The 22,659-nt window shown below is 39.3% G+C and overlaps 1 protein-coding gene across 1 annotated transcript in view; it reads right to left on the reverse strand.

Moving 5' to 3' along the window:
- LOC128942772 (uncharacterized) overlaps positions 1 to 22,659 on the reverse strand; it is a 159,197-nt gene that overhangs the window by 113,954 nt on the left and 22,584 nt on the right. The window contains exons 6-8 of the mRNA XM_054285451.1: positions 19,016 to 19,188; positions 5,034 to 5,098; positions 1,858 to 1,978 (exon numbers count right to left, since the gene is read on the reverse strand). Of these exons, the coding sequence (XP_054141426.1) occupies positions 1,858 to 1,978; positions 5,034 to 5,098; positions 19,016 to 19,188 (359 nt within the window). The remainder of the gene's footprint in view (positions 1 to 1,857; positions 1,979 to 5,033; positions 5,099 to 19,015; positions 19,189 to 22,659) is intronic.

The following is a 22,659-nucleotide window of genomic DNA, read 5'->3' on the forward strand; positions in this document are numbered from 1 at the left end:
CCCTACAATAATGAGGCAGAATTAACTGGAAAACTATACCTTCAAAAATACAGCTTGCTTTTCAAGACTGGCACAATACATGATGTGATGAGCAGGCTGCAGGCACAGAGTGAACACGGCAGGCCATGTTTTTATACTAATTATTAACCTTGTCAAAGCTATTACTGCTGTGCCACATGCAGACTATCCTTTCACCTTCTGATTATCATAATCAGATTCTCTTAAAAATAGTAATCAAAGTGCAACACGTGTAGAGTTTAATAAAAACTCCCTACGGGCACCTTTATTCCAAGTCCAGACAAAAGAAAACATCTGCCACTTGCTGTTGACAAGATGTTGTCTGAGTTTCAGAATATTTAGTAAGGAAATGCTTTTCTGGTGCTTTCCTTGTATGCTGAGCTTGCCAATGTGGAGGTTTGTGGAGGGGAACAGGCACAACGGCATGGCCTTTACCAAACTTTCCCTGAATAATGGTATAGGGTCTGTCCCACTGTACCAGAAGATATTTTGGTGCTGCCCAAATGCAATCTGCAGGGTCTGGCGCACAACAGGGACTCCCAGTTAGGCTCCAATGTTGATTTGAATGGATGAAACCCTTTCTGCAATAACTAATTATATAGTGTTTAAAATCAGAATTGTTTTTTCTCTTTTCCCCAAGAAATCAATTTCTTGCATATTTTGAGGAAACACTAGTGCTAGGTCTTCTTTTAATGCAACTGGATATCAGAACCCATGCCACACTTAGGAATCACATGGCTACCTTGACTACTAGGTTTAGTGGTCTCACAGTAGCTAATAATCTCTTCTTTAATCCTGTCTTGGATTTATTTTGGAAGAGATAGCATATTTCCATATAGATAGAAAGCTTCTGGAATTAAATTAAGCAGTTAAATAAACAGTTGAATTTGTTAAACTTCTTTTGTTTCTCCACACAAACCATACTTAACAACTAATCTGAATGACAATTATTTTCAGCTTAATTAGAAAATCTTAATTAACAATGAAGATTTAACCTTAATATTTTTGGTTTCTGAATCGTATATAAAAAAATTAACATTATATGAATAAATAAGACAATCTTTTTAAACCTCAAGGCAGGATTACTGATGCAGGCAGCCTTCGTTATTAAACACATTCTAAATTAAACGCCTCTATGAATTTTATACTGAAATATATTGTGATAGTTTTGCATGCCAAATGTGACATTTTGTATTTTAGATTCATCTTCTGTAGTAACTTTGGAAATGTCATACAAACAAAGATTTTGTCATTTACCAATGGAATTACTATGCATGGCCGGTTAGCCATCTCTTTTCTGGCTCTTCTGGTTGTTTCAAGTCAGCAAGCCATAAAAAATCTTTATCTCTCTGAAACACAGCAATTTGGAAGATAATCGAATAGTGACTGGGGGGCAGAAACGCCAGTCTGAGGAATTATACCACAATCTCTCTTGCATTTACAACCTTCCTCAAAGCGAGTGTCAGTCGAGTAGGAAAAGGAGATAGAAGATTCATCATATTTCAAGCCTGTCTCATTTGCATGGTGGCATAGCTGTCTCATCTCCTGCTGAAAGACTTTGCTTGGCCAGCACTGACAAACTGTTTTGAAGAACTCTTGCCATGCCCAAATGATTCATCATTAATAGCTTTAGACATTCTCTTTAAGCATATGGTTACTTTTGCTGGAAAGCATATTTTGAAACTGCTAAATTCCATCCTCTTAAACTATGAAAAGAGAAAAACAAAACAAAACAAAACAAAACAAAACAAAACAAAACAGAAGGCAATAATGGAATGCAATTGATCCAGTGATTTAGCAGTTCATATGAGGGAAAAGAGCACTCATATAGAATCTCACCTTCCCACGAGGTCCTGCTGCTCCATTTAATCCAGTATTCACATCTGTAAGGTTACCAAAGCTGGCTACCATTTCTTCTTCAATTCCACTCTGCTCTGTTTTCAGTAGCTGACTTCTTACTCTGCACAGGTTAGAAAGGAAGAAGAATGGAAAAGAAATTAACTACAATGCACACACAGAAATCACTTGCTGTTGGAAATACAACAGTGTGATGTTTTCCTTGAACATACCATAGGACTTGCAGGGCACCCAGGAGAAACAAGAATGTGCTAAAACAGAGAAAGATCTAGGCTTCAAAAAGCAGCATTAAAAAGAAAAAAAAAAAAAGACCAGTATTTGTCAGTCTGTGTCACAGGTCGATCTAAGGAACCCCAGCTTTCACTGCCTGTCTGTAATCAACTCTGTCTGGCTTTGGGACTTGGGATCCAGGTTAAGGATATTTCAATAGGAAACCATTGCCTCTGTCACCACCTTGAAAACTGACTGACAGCTTCAATAAACTTGGACAAGTTTTTGGAAAACACTGATTCTTTGGGGCCTAGGTTGCTCAAAACCACTAAAAATAATTAATTCTGTTTTTAAAAATTTTACTTTTTTCTTTTTGGTTTTTTTTTCCAAAAAAGTCTTGTAATTTTATATGTATATCTTACATAATTTATAAATCTTCACAATATATACAGGACAAGAGCTCTATATACAAATTATATACATGCACATACACAAACTTTCAGGTGTATGTGAACCACAGAACTTTCCTTGTTTTTCACATGTTAACTTCTTTTGTATTTAATGATTTGGGGGGGGGGGGGGGGGGGGGGTAATATATAAACTCAAAGTTGTTGGGTTTTTGTTTTTGAAGAAAGGTCACTATAGCAACACAGAATATCAGCAAATAGTGCAAGAATAGCCCAACACTGGATAACCCAATGCTGCCCTTCTTAGTGCACAGGATACACAAAAGGCACAGTACTCTATGGAGAAAGCCTCATTCCTAGAACACAGCAGGAGCAAATGCAAAACTAAGTCATTTACAATGAGCACTATAAAGCTGCATGCTTTGGCAATCCCATCCCATTTTTCAACAGACACAGAATCATGAGTAATTCCTCTGTTCCTAAGTGTCATCAGCATCTAAATATTATTGACCCTAAGTAAAAACATCTGTAGATGCTCTGCTGGCTTCAAAACACGTCAGCTCTTGCTTCCACAACGTGCTTTAGGAGGCCAGGGAGGGTCAGTCAGTCACACCAGTGCTGGGGGTATTCCAGCCACACTTGCAGGTGGAGCTAGGGACGGCACAGACAAAGACATGGTGGGTCTCAGAAGGTGGAGGCTGAGCAGGCTGGCCCTGAGCCATGCTGGAAGTCAAGGAAACTCTCTGCAGCTTCTTGAGAGGAGCTACAAGGAGCCAAGGAAAAACCACGGCATCAGGTGCACTTGCAATGCAGGATTGACTAAGATGTCTACAACACAGGCATCAGAGAACAGGCAGCCTTAGGTTCCCAAGCAAATGCAATCTGTTAAGTCTTTAGCCACAAAAGAAAATATTATCACTTGGTGTTCAGTCAAAAAAAAAAAAAAAAAAAAAAAAAAAGAAAGAAAGAGAAGAATCAAATCAAGACTCAAAATCAACAACATTTCTCTGGACTGCATTTCTGAAACATTCCTTCAGTATTTTCTGACTTGCTTTTGAAAAATTCAATACCAGTGCCATCATTCCCATTTTCCTCCTGTGCATGCTAGGTTATATGAGATGTCTCCACATTTGTAAAGATTAACATGCAACATGGTTCTTCATTAAGAAAATTACAGTCACGCTAAACATCCCCAACTCATGCATGCATACTGCTTAGGTAACATATGTTTCAAATTCCCCTCTTCTGAAACAGATGCTCTTGCCCCCAAGATCACAGGACATCACTACAAATCAGTTTCTATTCAGAAAGCAGTTTCTATTCAGACCTTGCCTATTTCTTTTCTTTTGAATATGGACATATTTACATATTATCAGCAAAATTACCACTGCTTCATAGCTAAACTGTTTTCCAGATCCCTCTACAGTAGAATTGTATCACATAAATTCCAAGCAATAACTGAATCAGTTGGAAGGTCTGTGTGGATGCTAGTGGCAATGAAGTACATGGAAATTTTGCCCAAGCCAGGACTGACGAAAAATAAGGACAAGATTCAAGTGCTAAGAAGTGAACACATGAAGCACAGGGTCAACCATATCTGAAGTTTTGTTCCTGAGCTTTAATCACACCAACTTGGGTCCAGCTGTCCTGAACAGAAGTATAACAAAAGATGACTCTCGAATGGCTCCAATTAACTCATAGATCTGAAACATCAGAAAAGTTAAAGCATTCTCAAGGAGAGAAGTTGTTTGGAACTTTGTACTTACTTCGCTTCTCATGATGGAAATTATTTCACTTAATTTGGTTAGAGTTGCATTGACACAGGGGTTCATTAGGACGCCCATTTGCTTGCAATTCAATTTAAAATTAAATACACTTTGTGGTTGATTTTATTACTTTTAAACTACTGTATCTATTGCCTTTATTTGCTGCTAATACACAATTATGAAGGTAAACAGTTTTCATTACTGAACATCAAACATTTAAATAACCACATTTGATCTCTCCTAGTTGCACCATTTTTCTCCTTTCTCTGAGTATGAGATTGAAGACAGTAATTTATTCAGCAAAGTTAGGCCTCTTTTATGCTCGGCAGCATGCTCATCAGCTGTCACAGCAGAACGTGGCTTCCTTTGCTCTATTCATGAGGGTTTTTATTTTGTCTGCTCATTTCTTTACAGGTAATTAGATGCATGTATTTATCTGAAGGTCATTGATTGCAAAAACTTTGCTCCAATTCCTATTTCCTTCACTCTCTAAGACTACTTCAGAGGCAAGGATGAAGGATGCTGGGCCAAGCCATTTGGTCACCTTTTGAAGTGCACTGTGTGTAGCACTTAAAAGCTGCAGTCCAAGCTGGGTATGTGAAAACAGAGGTAATCCAAAACAGAGACTTCTTTCAAATGTACAGGCCTAATTTTTCTAGTCCTGAGGTCCTTTGTTTGGGAGAAGTTCCCTTCATTAATATCTGTAAAGAACTGAAAGATCTTTAGAAGGAAAGCACGCTAGATGGAATTACAAAGTAGCCTTTATCTGACATACCTTTGAAAGAGTTCATGAATCCTGGCTCTCCACTTTTGTTTCTTGTGGTGAGAAGCTCCCTTGTGCTTTGAGTCCCACATGCCAAGAAGAAAAAGAGAAGTCAGAATTTATTTCCAAGTGTACAGAAATAAAAGCTATAAATGTGCAATTTTCCAAAGGTTTGCCTTAGGTCTTCTGGTTGAAGCTTTTCAGAAGCAATGAGGAACTTAAGCCACCATTACTTTATTACTTTTTTTTTCCATAACTTTTTTTTCCCCCTGTGTGTTTTCCAATATTTACTGCATTATTTCCAAGCGAAACTGAGCTCTCATCTTGTTTTAAAAGTTTTTTGATACAAAGTATATTTGTATGCGGTATTGTCCTACAGTCCTTATTTTTGCAAGACCTGATCAGACAGTCATGTGTAAGCATACATACATTCAAGTGCGTTTGCATACACACACACAACAAAACAGCACACAAAGCAGTTAGGCATAGACCACAGAACTCACATCTTAAAGCCTTGCTTGAAATCTGCTCCAAATCGCGATGCCTTTCTTGTCCTACCACAAAAGTTTTTAAATGTATGGTGAGAAGGACTGGCATTTTTTTGGAGGTTACAGCACGTGGGAGGCTAACTCACATGAGCAGTCCTCTCCCCCAACAGTTCTGCAGCTCTCCAGCATGAAGCTGGAGGGCTTGAAGTTATTTTTCCCCTGCACAGCAAGCTGAAAAAAGTCTTTCCATCTAGAAGCTAGCATCAGCATGTATTAGGCTGGGTTCTCTGTGTAAAAATTCATAACAATAACTGCTGAGGGCTATGCACTCACGAAAACAAAATTCTTCCCCATGACCTGCACTGTTCAGAGATCTTGCTGAACATTCAAGGGCATTTCTCAGGTCTGGATCTTTTCCTGAGTGTCCCTGAGACCAACATAAAATGTGAATACACTACCAATACAGAAGAAGACATCCTACTGTGTACCCTAGACTGTCATCTAAACAGTGTGAAACTATGCTCCACTTCTACTCTAATCAAGCCTCAAGGGCAAAAAGTCATTTTAGTAGGGAGACAATGCAAGAGTCTCCCTACTAAAAACTCCCCATCAGGCCTCCATATCTGGCTGTTAAAGTCTCTTGTTTCTTCCAAATCTCTCAAATTTTTTGATAAATTTCAGGCTGTTTTCAAGGAAGCTTGGAAATGTCTGTTGAAGACTAAGGCAAAGCATCCTACTTATTTCCAAAATTAAAATTGTCAGAGTGTAAAAACAGACAAAACCAACAAAAGCCTGTGCATGTAGCTTTTAATGTAACTTTTTTTACACTGTAAAATTAAAGCAGCAACAACATGGTTGCCTTAAAGAACAGTGGGATTTGTTGGCAGACCCAACACCTATCCTCAGACAGATGCAACAAATCCTCCAGGTCAAGCATCACATACAAACAATTACAAAGGCGGCATTACTGAACTAGCTCAAAATGAGACCTTCCAGATTTCCATATTGCAATTGTGTCATGGGCAATTCTTTCTTCACCACTGCCCCTCCACTGGTGTGAACCAAGCCCTCCTGCTCCTGGACAGTTTTTGGCTAAAATTTACTAGGACTCTCTAGTGCCAGACCCGTTTCTCTCCCATCCCTACTGGCACTGATTTTCTTCGCCAGGCTGGTAAATCACCACCCACACTACATCCCCAGGAAGGGCTGGGAGTTGGCTCTGCTCTGGGTTCCGCTCCAGCAGAGCTGGTCACTGTCTATTTAGGGCTGTCAGAGCCACTCTGTGACACTCCCCACAGCCCAACAAGCTGCAGTCACCAGTGAACATGGCAAGAGGTCTCCAGTTTTGGGCAGAGGCAGTTAAAGCCAAAGTTCAGAAAGTTGGAATAGTGTTTGGTTCACATTTTTTCTCCTGGACGTAGCTCTTGGTGATGTCTGTGAAAGCTATTTTTGAGGTGATTACTTAGATTAAGAAATAAGATGAAATAGCAAACCCACTTCATGTAAAATATCAAGTAGCCATAACATTGTAACAACATTCAGACATTACCACTCCAGGTTTACACTGAGTCAGTAGTAAAGAAGTTTTCTTTAAAAAAATTTATTTTATCACCAGACTCCCACAGCTGTCCAATCCCCTTGTTTATCTTCCTAATCTTAATTAAATAATGAATATTCAAAAGAAAATATGAATCAGGCTTCTCTGCATGAACTGCACTGTTTTCCATCTCTGCCTCTGAAGTGGCAATGGGAATATGATTTAAAACTATTTCTTCTGGATCCTAGTAAAATATTTGTCACAGTGTGTCATGATAATTTTTAAAAAGCTCTATCATCTACCTAATAAATTTGTTAAGTTTATTCAAATCTTATTGAACAGGAAAAGTGCAATGAGTCATGGTTAATATTTCTTTACCTATACTAAGAAAAAAATATATCAAAAATTCAGTGCTCAAGGTCCTATTCAGAAAACCTCTATGAGTCTGTAATACATCTTCTACATGATTAAAAAAACAGGAAACTCGCTTTAAAATGAATTATTCACCACCCTGAATAAATTTCCATCTTTCCTATTTGCAAAACCCCTAAGTCAGTTATGTAAATTTTAACCTACACTAATTACCTCAGGGGTGTGCAAGCTAAAGGAAAGTAGATGCAGTAGAAAAAAAAAATCCCAGACATTTCCATCACCAGGAAGCAATTTAATAGAGGAAAAAAATGTGTAAGTTTTCAAAAACAGAGCAGCCCACATTCTTTTTTTTTTTTTAATGTGGAATAGACATTTCTGCAATGTCCCTTGAATCAGAGCTTTACTGGAATAAACCAAGTGCTTTTCTCAATGGCATGTACCATGGCACACATAGCAAGGCACTTGTTTCTCATCACGACACCAGCATTGTCTGGACTGTGACAACGACCCATTGTTGACAATGGGCGTTCCCAACGAGAAGGCATGAAATGTGGTTTAGCTTCAACTCCCTATAGACATTGAGGGCCCCTTCGGAAAATAAGTGGCTAAAATCTGCGAGCTGCTGTTCCAGGAGGTACTGGGAAAAGTGGAGTTGTTTGGAGGCAGAAGGGCTCAATCACAGCAGCAATTTGTCCTACTCCACATCGTGATACCAGGCTCTGCTGTAGCTGTGAGCCAGCTCCTTCATACATCTCTCCTGGTTTCTACTTCATCAGCTACCTTGAGGTCTGATTACAGAAATGGCCTATCTACTGATTTCAGAGCATGTTATCAAGAGCAGGCCTTGAAAAGGTCTTTCAGTCTGGGCTCAGCCTAGACACACAGAATGGTGCACACTGTTTCTGCAAAGACAAGAACCTGACTCAACACTACTAATCAATGCTGACTGGATATTTTCAGCGTGAAACTACTTCACAAATGGCAGGATCTGGTTGTACAGCACTTTTCAAAAAATTAGAAAAATTAAACAAAACCCTGCCCAAACACATCCTTTCTTTTTGAAAGCAAGCCCACAAAATTCAGCAAAGCTTTGAAGCAAAACCAATTTGGCTTTTATTGTACAGCAAAAATGGAGCATTTAGGGAAAACATTTACACACACACACAGCTTTTTGGTCAGTCCTAGTCTATCACAGCCTTCTGCTGAGGAGCTCTCCCCATGGCAATTTAAAACAGCCAGTGGAGCAGTGGCCTTGGTGAAAATCGTACTCCATTCAAGTGCTGTAGGGGATCGCCTTCCTGCATGCCTTCCTCGCCAGGTCAGGGTGCAGGAGAGGCAGCATGGAAACACAACCTGTGGGGTCTCCAGCAGCCTCCTGCTGCCCACAGCAATCCCACACGCAGGGCTGGTGCTTCCCCTTTGTTCCACTCCTTGAAACACCATGTTGGTACATCACAGTGCAGGTAGTACTGACTTCTTTTAGGTTTAAACAGATATCCAATTAAAATATTTTACTTAGAATTTCCATCTCTGCATCCTAAAATGTTTTTCAGTGATGGAAATCCTGCCCACTCTTTTTTTACGGATGGGAGAAGGGAGAGCTCACTGAGCAAAATATCAGCAAGACTAGAAAAAAACCCCAGATCTCAAGTCCCACTGATGCCACCTAATTCTCCTACTTCACAGTCTGGCTGCTGTCTGGAGATTCATTCCCAGTGACTTCAATACGTAATGCACTGTACACCACAAAACAAGTTCAAAAATGAAGAAACATTTGAGATGAACAACAAAAAAAAAAAAATTGCAAGAAAAGTTAACATTCTTTTCAGGCAAACTGAAGTTCTGGAAGGCGTATCTGCTCCATGGTAACTGTAGAGAGCAATTACAGGGAAGGGAGGCATGGAGAGGTAAGTTAAATGGAGTGCCCTTCATTGGAAGCAAAGACTAAAGGAGCTGGATAAGACTTGCTCTGAAAATTGCACTACTCATTACCTGATGGAATTTGTGTGACCTTGTTAAGGAGATGGCCACAAACCAGAAAGAAAAGTTGTGCCAAACCCTGGACACATAGTAGTATTATTGATGGTGCACTCTGCTAAAAAATGCACCACAAACTCTTAGATGTTTTTTCAAAGAGAAAGAGAAAAGGCAACAAAGCAAATCCTCCCTGACTTCCCTTTCAAACGGAAAATTAATTTACTGTTCATGAGAATCAAATTAAAAACTTAGACAATTGAGTGTTTGTAACAGAACTCAAACTCTCTTTTAAAACTGATACTGCAGAACATAAAGTGAGATTTACTTTAGTCGTGCTACAGCCCTATTACACTGAGTGATACAGATACATTTAGTGACAACATTATAGGCTGATCATTTTGATAAATCTGTAAAGCACTGCATTATTTCTAATAATGCAGCAAAAACTGAGTTACCAGTCAACAGAGGAAAGTAGTATTCTGCTATCAAGGTGAATGCTTTTATAAGAATTTACATCAAAGACACTAATTTTGAACAGATATGGAAACTAGATCCAGCTGTAAAGTAGGTGTGATAAACAAGGACCTGAATTTTCTCAAAACTTAGAGATGTTTTCATTCAGGATTTTGGTCCAAGATGATAGGACTGGACTAACAAATTAAAAGAACTTGAATCACTTTCCTTAAGAGGCATTGAGAAAACTTCGTTGACTAGCTCTGACTGCTGCAAGGCTACCCAACTTCTGCAAAACAAGGATTTTGCCTTTCCAGTCTCAAAACAGAGAACTCATTCTTCTCATTTCTGCTGTTGACAGAGAGACCACCTGAAGTATCTTCAGAACACCAGGTGCTCCTTCAGATGCTTCCTACTTCACAGCTGAGATGATGTAGCTTCAAGGTCATAAACCTTTGGTATCCTCATCAAAATCTAGAGAGCATTGTAAGAGAATGCAAGGCCATTTATGAGAACATCTGACTACCATAGCCAAGCACTGAAAACATGTAATGCTGAAATGTCTTTTGCCAGTGATTAAGAGAGTTTAGGCAGAAACCTCTTAGCCGGTCAAAGTTCTACAAGTTCAGGTGTTTCCAGATTAGCGTAGAAATCATCAGTTACTAAGATTCAGCAACTTTTAAACAGTAAAATATAACAGAATATGCTACCAAGAGATGATGGAAGAAAGTAACCACATTTTATTAGGGAATACATTCCCTCCAGTATAAAGCCATTCAGCATGAGAGATGCCACTGAAAACCAAAGTGAACTATGCCAATCTATAAATCTAAAATGAATAGTTTACATTAACAATGGAAAAGTGTTCATAAGCTACGTAATGATCTTCAGGATTTTGCAACCTTCTTCTACTTTTTGGGTACTGACAGCAGATCGGGACACAACTGAAGGGAAACGGAAAGGAAATACCAATCGGAAACACTGACATTTTTATTGTGGTTTTCCCCCATTCTTCTTCAATTTAAAAATGTTTGTCAATTTCAGCACAGAATGCTTTTATTATTTGTAAAGCCTTTTCAAAGTCTCTCATGAAACTTTACTCCTTTAATCCTCTTACTCTTCCACAACGCAGGTATCTAATTTTAGGTCTGTTTTGCAGATAGGGAAAACTTGAGTCATGGCAACAAATTTACTTGTTACAGCTGCCCAAAAAAATCATGTTCAGGCCAGAGGTTACAATCTATTTCATCTTTCTGAGTCCCTGTTCTTTTTTCTGACTGTCAGTAAAGCATTGCCTCACAAATCTGCCTCCATTATAATTGTAATCAAAAAGTACAGACTTCAACTTTATCCAACAATTCCCATTTGTACTCCCTTTCACATCATCTTCTGTTTCTAGTGTGCAGACATATTTGAACACTTTATAATTAAGAGAGATGTTCACTTACAATTAGTGTATGAAAATTACAGAAATGGAAAAAACACTAAGTACGGTTTACTGTATGATTGTCTTAAATACAACAGTGGCAATGATGAGTTGCCATGCCTAATGATTTTTCTCTGTAAAGAACAGACCTCCTCCTGCTGGCCCACATCCTGTTCCAAGTCTCAGCTGAAAGGAAATTGTTTCACATATTCAGCTGGGATCTTTCTCTGATTTGAATGCTGATATGAGCAACTATATAATAACATCATATTCTGCTGATGTATCTTTGAGTGAACATGTTGACTTTATTATATATTCTCATCATAACCACCTAGTTCTGAAAACTGCATCTTGTCTAAGGGTCTGCACGGTAATGAGAGAAACCAACTGTGCTAACAGGTTGCCAGCAGGCTGAACAACAGTGGTGATTTTTCAGCTTTGTACTAAATAAATAAGTAGGCATGTAATTCAACTGGACTCTGCTTCACAGTATTTTAACATCTCTCAGCTTACAGACTACTGGTTATATTTCCCACTTGCAGACTGATGTGAACTCCAAAGCCCTTAAAAAGTCTGGTTACACATGAAAAACCCAATGCACCTCAAGAACAGGAGGTTGGACTAGACAGGCTCCAGAGGTCTGGCTCTTCTCCACTTGAATTAATCTGTTCTATGAAGTGAAGGTCAGATGTGCCATACAGCACAGATTCCACTCAAAAAATTCAGCTCTACTTAAGGACTACAGAAGTAAAACTTTCCACCATATAGAGCAATTCCTTTATCTACAGCTCAAAATCTATGTAGTCTATTAATGCTGCTAGGGGGTATGTACCCCTGCCACAACAACTAACTGAAGGTAGATATAGCTACATCCGTGACTACAGTTTGGCTCCAAATGTATTAAAAATACAAATAAAACACCCCTGGGGGAAAAAAAATTCTGGAGAATACATGAGCAATTAAACATTTGGTTTTATTGTACTTATTTTTTTGCAGGTTTGTGCCTCTATTCATCAGTAATGCTGATGCTTTCCTTACAATCCTCATCTGAGTTTTCCTTCTTTTAACAGGTGGTCAGTGCTTGATGAAGTCTCTTAAACTTCATCAGGATTTGGCAATCACTAATTCTCTTTGAAGAATCTTTCCAATTGCCTCTGTTTATTGAACCATAGAAATGGACTTCCTTACTGGAGTTTATAGTGGGATAATGAGCCAGAGAGCTGACCAGTCAGATTACCTTAAGCCGCAGCAAATGCAGTATCATCATTTACAGCAGCTGTAGGAATCATTGTTCCAGATCAATAGAATATCAAGAATTACTTCAGTTCTTTAATTGCCCTTCTGATCTTAAAGTGTGAAAGAAACAGTAAAAATTAAATGAATTAATTTTTAGTGAAAAACATAGGAAATATGGAAGATTTTCATTACTTCCATTTAAATATTTACTTAAATAAAACTCTTAATATTTATTTTAAATTAAACTCATATAATTCCTGGACAAAGCAATCAAAAAAGTGCCACAATTAAAAAGGGCAGCTTAGCTATAGTGGGGGTATTGTGACAACACAGCAACAGACTATTTACAAACACATAGAACATCTTTTTCCATTATTTTGTTTATGTTTATGTTAATTTCCATGCTCTGTCTTCAATCCCCGCCCCCCCCCCCCCCCCAGCTCCTTTAAAACAAAAAATTATCTGAGTGCCCAGAAGCAATAAGGTAGGAACCTCAGAAATTTGGAAGGTTCCCAGGCTTCCAACTGAGGACACAGGAACAAGCCTAATAGAATGAAGATATTTAGAAATCTCGGATTGCCAACCTACAGGGTGGAGAAGTCCTCGTGCTACACGTATGGCTTCTACATCAGACTATGGGTCTGCCCAGGCGCTGACACATATCTGAGGGCCACAGGCTCTCACTGAGCAGGAAATCAGAAGTCCAAGGGGCAGAAGCCCAATATCCCAACCATTGGGAAGTTCACCTTTTTTATTTTGCCCCCAAACATAGGCTTCTGTAAGTTTTTTTTCACAAGTAAAAGAACAGGCTACCTATAATGAATTCAGTGGGCTCAGCCTAATGATGGATTTCAAAAGAAAATTATGTGCTAAAGAAGATAGCCATAATTCCTAATATATCATGCAAATGAAATGGAAACCATTACACTAACTGACTTTAGAAATGCTTTGACAGTCAAATAATGTATGTAGCATATAGGTAGCTTGCCTAAAATGAAGTCACCCACTTTTAAGATAGAGTGAGAATTAAACATGTTCAGCTTTTGTATTCTTGACCTGTAATTCTCAGGACAGAAAAAAAAAGAAAAAAGAAAGAAAACAAGGAAAAAATCCCCACCCCAATTAATTTACACATGACCCTCATTTAAAGTCCTGGTAAATGACAAAAAGTAAGTTTCTGCTGATAAAAAGTCACCTTCAACTCTGCATTGCTCTTAGATGAGTATATTCCCACAAGGGTTATACTCAGAATGGACTGTACAATGCTTAGTAGGCTAAAGCTGCCATGAGGGAAGGTCTGTGGCTACCATCAGGATATAAAAACCTTTCAGGTCCCTTCCAACCCAAACCATTCTGTGATATGACTCTATGACAGTATTATCCAACGGGGTAGAACATGCAAGAAAATGTGCATTGGTGTTTTATCTGATGTTTATCCAACTGAGGTCTGATCCCATTGGTTAAATTCACGATTGGAGAGTAAATTTACCATCTTACATAGTACCAAATTTTACCCATGTTCTACCCACTGTTAATGAAAGGAAAACTGATCTCTCCATCATCATATAAATTGATCTCTGTGACTTGGCAAGGAGTCAGAGCAGTGATGATAATGACCCTGTAAGAGTATTAGACCTAATACCCTGAGGCATTAACCTTTGTTTAACCAAAAGGTAAATCTTTTGATGAAAGACAACATTTTATTACTATCCACCTGCAACAAATAGCTCCTTTCTTACTACTATAACTCAGCTGCTGGTACCGAAGAGCAAAACTTGCACTTTACATTCAGAGGCTCCTGAGTAATTCACAGGGAGGTCATGGATCAAAACTGATTATATAGTGATGATGATCAAGTCCTGCAAGGTTCTATGCCCTGCACAGAGGGGTAAATGTAGCAGCTGAAACTGGTAGAGAGAGATGGAGGCTGCGAACAAATTGCCCCTGGTAAAGAATACTGACCGAGTTGCAGGAGGAAGGTGGGCAAACAGGAAAGATGTTCTTGGTTTGTGGGGCAGTACTGATCCTTTCAGTCACCCCATTATTAATTTTTTTCTGAGAGAACCTACATAATACTGAGTAGTCGCTTCTATTATCTCAGTTCAGAAATAGCTAAAAATTCTAGAGTTAGTAGTACTTTTCCATGGAATTCAAATTAGTGTATAGCAAGATTATGTTGCCAAAAGCTCATCAAGCGCAATCTCACTCCAATCATCACTGTTTGCTCCAACTTCAGCAGTGTTTTGAGAGCACCACATTTTTAAGCAAACACGGTAAGTCAGCATTATTTCAGGTATTTCCTTGCATATTTCTCTACCCCGTAAGATCAATTTCCACCCCTAAGCATGTGCCCCTGCATTGTCTCATGACAAATGGTTTTCTGTGGTGCTCTGAATATCCAGCCTTGGTTGTACCTCCTCAGTTTCTACCACAACACAGTCTCAAGTTTTGATTTTCTTGCAACAGAGTTTATTTTTCTTTATTGAAAGCAAATGTCATTGGGGCCTTTGAAATCCTTGTGTCTACATGGCAGGTCACACAAAACAGCACTGCTTTCCAAATTTAATATTCTTTAATGTATTTGTTAACAGAACATTGACATCTGCTTAATGCTTTCTTTGCAAGAATCTATCAGATCTCCCTTTATGCATTTCTTGCCAAACTCAGCTCTTTTTTCTGCATTTACAAAACAGGACATGAAGCAAGAAACAACACAGCCTAAAGTTCCAGAGCTAAAATCTAACATAAACCCTTTTTCCAAAAAATATTATTTTGAGAAATGCATCTGCCCTTTCAAAATCTTTGAATCATGGTCATCTCACGCACTGAGCTGCTGTTTAAAAAAAGTCACCTATTTTTTATAATGCTACAAAGCAGAGAAAAACAACAAGCTAAGGGATAGATAGTTGATATATAGCTATCATTTTTATGCCAACACTTTCAGCAATGCTCCAGAGTAAATCAGGTGCCTCATTGGAGAGAATTTTTGGCAGCCTAAAAAGAAACAGCAGCAACTCAAGTGTGTTTCTGAACCTCACTTATAAAACCAGTCTCACATACTGTAAAATCTCCCCGGTATTTTTAACCCTTGGGCTCCCATGTTTTTTTTTCATTTTGTCAAAACAAAGGAATGTGAGGGAGATGTCTGTTAGACTCCTTTACCCAGCCCAAGGGTTAATTACTCAGTTTTGTAGACATTTGAAAATATTATGCTACCTCTAATGGCAAAATTGATAGAAGCTTGTTTCAGGCTCACTTTATGTCATTATGGCAGATTAAATTAACTAATCATAAATTATGCTGGCTAAAGTACATCTGCTACTCACTAAACCTGCAGAGACAAGGGAAGAGTTTTTCTACTGAATAAGAAGTAAATGCCATGCACAAAATTAGAGACTTTTACAAACCAATAAATATACGTTCAAGCAACAAAAGCTGGAAGCATCCCAAAGTCAGCAGCAACAGATTCTGAGGGCCATGGCAGCAGTCTAACAATGAACCTGTAGCTGTTGTGGAAAAGCATCAACACTGCAATGCTGCAGGGGTATACTCATGGATCAAAGAGTAAAGAGGTCCATTAAAGAATAAAGAAGATCAATTAAACAAGAATTAGCAGGCTCACATTATTGCTAGAGGTCTTGGAATACAATAGGGCTGTAGTGGGTTGACCGTGGCTGGATGCCAGGTACCCACCAAAGCCCTCTGTCACTCCTCTCTGCAGAAGGACAAGGGAGGGAAAATGTAATGAAGGGTTCATGGGTTGAGATAAGGGTTGGGAGAGATTGCTTGCTAAAAATCTTCACTGGCAAAACAGGATAGAATTGGAAATGTTAATTGAATTTATTATTAACAAAATCAGGGCAGGATAATGAGAAAAAAAATAAGGCCTTAAAAACACCTTCCTTCCCGCTCTCCCTCCTACCCAGCTCTACTTCCCCCCACTCCAGCCCACGGAAACTGGGAATGGGGGCTACTGTCAGACCATCAGGCAGAACAGGTTATTCCTGCCACTGCTTAGGAAGAGGAGTCCTTCCCCTGCTCCAGCTGGGGGTCCCTCTCATGGGACACAGTACTCCATTAATTTCTTCAGCACGAGTCCATCCCATGGCAACAGTTCTCCACAAACTGCTCCAGGGTCACACTTTCACACAACACGGTCCTTCAAGGACAAGCTGCTCCAGTGTGAGTCCCCATCATGATCACAAGTCCTACCAGGACACCTGCTCCAGCACAGGTTCCTCTCCACAGGTCTGCAGGTCCCACCAGGACCATGTCCAAGCATGGGCCTCCCACAGGATCACAGTCTCCTCTCAAGCATCCACCTGCTCTGGTGTGGGCTCCTCCCTGGGCGGCAGGTGGATCCCTGCATCCCCATGGTCCTCCTGGTCTGCAGGGGCGCAGCCACTTCACCATGGTCTGCACCATGCAGGGGAACCTCTGTTCCACCACCTCCTCCCCCTCCTTCTCCACTGACCTTGCCTGGTGTCTGCAGGGCGGCTCCTCTCACATATTCTCACTCTGCTCTTCTCTGGCTACAATTACAACTGTGCAATAGTCTGCCTGCTTTTTTATTCTATTTAAATACGTTATCACAGAGGTGTTACCATTTCTAATTGGCTCAGCCTTGGGCAGTGTTTTTGATCTTGAAGCCACCAGGGAATGGAGCTGCTAGACATGGGGGAAGACTCTGGCAGCTTCTCATAGAAACCACCCTCGTAGCCACCTCCACCATACCAAAATTTGTAAACCCAATACAATGACATGATGTTTGCAGCATCTACTTCCAATGTCAGCTCTTCTATTTTCTGTTCAAAGGGACTGTTTGAACATTTCTGTAGTCTTTTAAGGAAGGGGTGGATGTACAGATCACTGAGCTAGAAGACAATACAGATTTTACAGGGATCCTCGTCGTACTCTCTGTATTGCAGAATGCAGATGTGACAGCTAATACTGTGTCAGTGGGACTAAATTCCCTAGCAGGGCATGAAAAACTGAAGTTAGAGATGTGTGAGGAATGGACTTAAAACACAGGGACTCAAGACCTCTTTGTTGCAAAGTAAAGAATGAGTCCCTCTCTGAAAACTCATGGTAGACCAGCTCAATCAATACCACTAAATGAGGATTCCCTTTCTTTTGGGCTAATATAAGGAAGAAAAGCACTATCGTATTGTATTGTATGTAAATTTACACATGTAGTTGTCAGTTAAAAAGCAGAATATAGTTTTGGGGTGACCAGATAGATTGTTTCTAGGAAACAAACTCTGCCGAACACCTCCAAAAAGATTCCAAATAAGAATCAGCCATGTGACCATATTTAGAGGGAGGGTAAACAAAATTTTGACACATCTCTTGTGTTCCTTTAGGTCCCATGAAGCTTTGGGGGTGTCTGAATACCCCAAACATAGTTAAAGTGCAAATTCTCAACACATTATAATCTTCTGGAAAGGTGCAGCACTTTCTGTTCACCTATTCCCAGGTTCATTCTCCATCAGTCCCTTGAGGCAGATGAGGCTCTTAGTACCATCTGAGTCCTTTTCCCTCACAGTTCCTTTCCATTTCACATTCTCTGAACAGTATTACCCATACCACCTTCCATGCATGATGCATACAGCTATTAAAAAGTCACAAGGAATGAAATATAGCTACAGGATTTAGAGGAAAGCAGTAAGGAAGAGAATTGTGTCCCTCACCATCATGCAGAAGGCAATGATAAGGTTTAGTCCTGCAGTGGGAAAAAAAAATCTAAAAACTTCCCCTGAAAATAAAAGAAAGCTTAGATCACCATCAGTCACTGGATAACCTATTTTAAGCCCATCAGAGCCAGTGCGCTGTTCTCATGTTGCTAATTAAAAATGATAGATTCATCAATTAATCTCTCTTCCTGTCCTCTAGTCTTAGTATGAAATTTTTCAAAGGGACAAATGGTCATTAGGTGCCCACAAGTATCATTTCAGCCCTGCAAACTTGTGCCTTTGTCAACATGAACCAGAACCTGTCTCTTCATGCCATGAATGACAAAAAGAAAAAGCTTAGAAAGCTCTGCCACCCTGACAAACATAACAGATTTATAATGGGGAAATAATCTTATCCTCCGTACAATCAACATTGCTTCATAAATCCTCCCTGGGCTCCAATCCGAACTTGCTCACTGATGAATAAGCCTCTGTTAAATGTGGCAGAGAGAGATGTCCTAGACTTAGTCTCTTGATTGAAACTCAATTGCAATATTACTACATAGCAGTCAGAGATCCTCCACTATTTAGGAAAGAAGCCATGAAGGCAATCTATTTTTATTCATATTGAAATGGAGACAAAGATAAAGGTCCTGCTGTTAGCTTAGCAAAGTGCCAGTCACATAAAGCATGCCAATGACAATGGTTATCCTTTCCTCTTTCAATATAAGTATCACCAGGCAGAGAAATAGAATTGGGGTGTACAAGGTTAACAAGTCAGCATCATGTTATGAAGCAAGTGATAAAATTGTCTAATAGTTCTTAACTCTGACCTGTTCCAGTGAAAAGCTGCCAAGCAGAATTATGTCATTCTGAACATCTCTCTCAAACTGTTCGATATATGAAGGAATCTCTTCATCTTCGAGCTCCCTGTGAAGGTCACATGCCTTACTGGAGCTGACAGGCGTTACAGCGTCCGGAAAATCTTCACTGACGACACGGGCTGCTGGAAACAAAAGTGGCAGACTATCTCTCAGCAAATGGGAGCTCATTCACTGGTTACTACCCTCTCAGTTAGCATGTTTGGCCCACCAACACTTAAAGTATGAACAGCATCAGTAAGACAACTGACAGGCGCCAAGTGCCAGTGCCAGGAAAAGTGTCCTCAAGTGCAACATCTGAATTCAGGTACAAATAAGTATGTGCAGCTAGTTCCTTATGTAGTTTTTAAAAGGCATGATCCACATTTCCACTGGGACTTTGCTCACCTGTTAATCTTAGAGGGATTGGGATTTGGAACAACTTTGGCATTCCTTCCTGTGGAAGAGGAGTAATAACTGCAATTGAATGGGAGTTTTAGGTGAAGCTACAGCAAGCATTTCATCTTCCTTTCAACTCATCACAAACGATTGGATTCCTTTCCCTAGGTGTATGTGTGCAGCTCCTGTCTAATTAACAGGGTCCAGTTCTGCTCTCACCCACAACACTCCCCTGATTTCACTACAGTAACGTATGCAGAACAAAAGGGTACATGCACCACATAAATAAAAATCTCATTCATAAAGTCAGCCTTAAAGAGAAACTTGGTCTTTTTTCAGTTTAATTGATCATGCTATGTTAAAAAAAATTTAGATCCTCTCATCAATGTCTGCTATAGTACTAGTACTAGTTTGGATCATAAGTAATAACAACTATTTTTGCTCATGTCTCCGCATTAGGATCATTTAAAAATAACAGATATCAGATTGCCCACATCTATCTGTTTTGCTTCATATTTCTGTGTGTAAGCTTTTATAGTTCTCTGTGCCTATCTCTTAAAGAAATTGCCATATCTAGTTATTTGCTTCTCTTTGTCCATCCTACAACATGAAAGCAGTTAAAAGAGAGGGTTTTTTCCCTCAGCCTCCTTTGAAGTCTTTCATTCTCTAATGAAGACCAGAAAAGGAAAGATAAAACTAAGGCTATTAACATTTCCAGTTTTGCTCACTGCTCATTGTTTAATGACTTTAATTGTTAAGCCTCCCGAGTACTTAAATCACCTCAGTGCCACCAACACACAGGAAGTAGGGTGGGTTTTCTATTTAATTACAACAGGATACAATTCAAAATCATGTTGGGGGAAATGTACAGTGGATATAAACAACTCAAACCATTACCTTAGGGTACACATCCCTTCATGTAGCACTTTACAAACCTAATGAAAAGTGATTTGACCTACAACTATTAACTGCAAAAACAAAACAATATTTACATTTAAATTTACTGTAACATTAAGGGTTTGGCTAGGAGAGAGAAAACCCAGGAAGCACAGGAAAAAGAAACATTGCCAAAAGCAGAAGATGGAGCATCTCTTGCTCCCCTTGACGCTGTGCTGTACACAACAGGCCATATGCTCAGCTGGTATAAATCAGCTGCTTTACTGCTTTCACAGGAGCACTGCAAGTTTACATCCTGGGAAGTCAGTAGATTCAGGATAGAGCTATAGTCAAAAAGGGAGTAAAACTATTTGGTTCAGAAAGATAAACATGAAGCAATTCATCAAAATATACTTTTTCTTTTTTGTGTTTCTTATTTTTGTGAGGAATCATATCAAGTTTACTCAATTTTGGTGGAAGACACTGGACTCAGCATAAATTTTGTCAAAAAAGAGAAAAAGAAAAGAGCATTTTCAAAACCTTTTCATGGGAAGCAACTCTGAAAAATAATGTGATAAATTACAATTTAGATTTGAGAAATATTTGATTAAAATATACATATGCTCATTTAAGCACAGTTGCCAATTTGTCTGCATTGGAAACAAGGAGAGAAGAGGGTTAGTTCAGCTGATCTGCTCCTTCTGCAGTGTCTTTGCGAAGAAACTTCTCAAACTTGGTCAGCATCAGGTTGGTCCTTGCTTGAACTGATCATGGGTTGGAGGACTGAGGTCATGCTCCAGAGCAATACTTGACCAAAAGAAAAGCAACCAAATCCTCACTCTACAAAAGTAGTCAGAGTCAAAAATTCTACTACTTTGTACACAGAGGATAAAATGGCTGAAAATTCATTAATGGATTGCTAAACTAATTAAAAACTTCCTGCTTGAAGTTGTTAGCATGGGCATCAAAATTTTCATTGCTTTGGATGTACCTAACCCTGAGAATCATGCTTTCCTTGTAGCTTAAATCACTTCAGCACAGGCTGTATTTGCAGATGCTGGACTGTAATTAAAACAATCTCCCCGGTATTAGCTTGACTGCTTGTGCCTTGCTGCTATCTGTATTTGTCCATCCAGATAGCTGCAGTTTTTATACTGAGATGATAATTTAAAGGGTACATTCAGCAGCAGAGTACACCTCAGCATGGGTTTGATAAAGCTTCAACAAACTCCATATGGAAAAATAATTTTGGCTACCTGGTCTAGAAAACCATGGATTAATGGACAAATTGTATCTAAAAACATTCAGTGCTGAAGGTTCATGCACCAGGGTCAGACAACTAAAATTCTGTAAAACTTGGCACTTCAATTTTTTGGTTCTTGCCAAAGAACAATATAATAGAAATTACTTTTTATGGCATTCATATATCATCACTTAAATTGTTCATGGATCACAACTTCATATTGACCAAAATGCAAGGTAAAAATATGTAGTCTATATCTTTAAAAACAAACCACCAATGTTGCCTTTAAAGTTGCCTTATAATATGAAATAACACATACCACAAGAGTGACCAACAGGTTATTCAGGCACAAAATGCTTTAAATATACAATTATATAAATTCTGAGCCATCTTCTTTCCTTTCCTTTGGGGATCATCTATTAATTAGGACTGTATGACTACGTAATTTTTCAGCTCAGTGGCCAAATGAAAAAACTAAGCAGTTCTGTAAGAGAGGAACCAAATGAATCCTGGTTTTCTATGGCTTTTCTGATGCTAATAAGGGTCAAACTCTATATTAGCTTTTCCTTCGGTGGAGGTATTAATAATGCTTGTCTGCTCTGCTCAACTGCCCCCTTCCATAAAACTGGTAGGGAAGTCATACCTGTGAGACTTGCTCCCTGTTAAAAAAAAAAAGGTTTGGAAGTGACCAACTGGTTCAAATACTGGGAGGGAAAAACGCAGGCAGAAATAAATACACTCTGATATATGCACAGAGGTGGAAACTGCACAAGCTTCACGTCCCCAGAAAAATCTCTCTTTTCTGGATTTGCTTCACCCAAGCAAAGGAAAGTAATAAATTCAGCTAGAATAGTGTGCAGCTTCACCCACAGGACTAGCTCTGATACCCATCACGGCACTTTTAAGAAATAAAAGCACTGAGGCACAGCTTGAGACACATGACAGCAGGGGCCTGCAGTGCGTCCCCCATTTGCTGCCCTCACGCCTGCACAGGGGGCTCTGACGTGCACATGGAGAGTGAGGCACACATGCTGATGCATTTTCTTGTCCCAGAATTGACATTAACATAGAACAATTGAGATCTTGCTAATAAGTTAAA

This window comes from Melozone crissalis, unplaced genomic scaffold (genome assembly GCF_028551555.1).
Source record: "Melozone crissalis strain CALT ecotype California unplaced genomic scaffold, PUWL_Pcris_2 ptg000042l_1, whole genome shotgun sequence".
NCBI classification, from domain to species: Eukaryota; Metazoa; Chordata; class Aves; order Passeriformes; family Passerellidae; genus Melozone; species Melozone crissalis.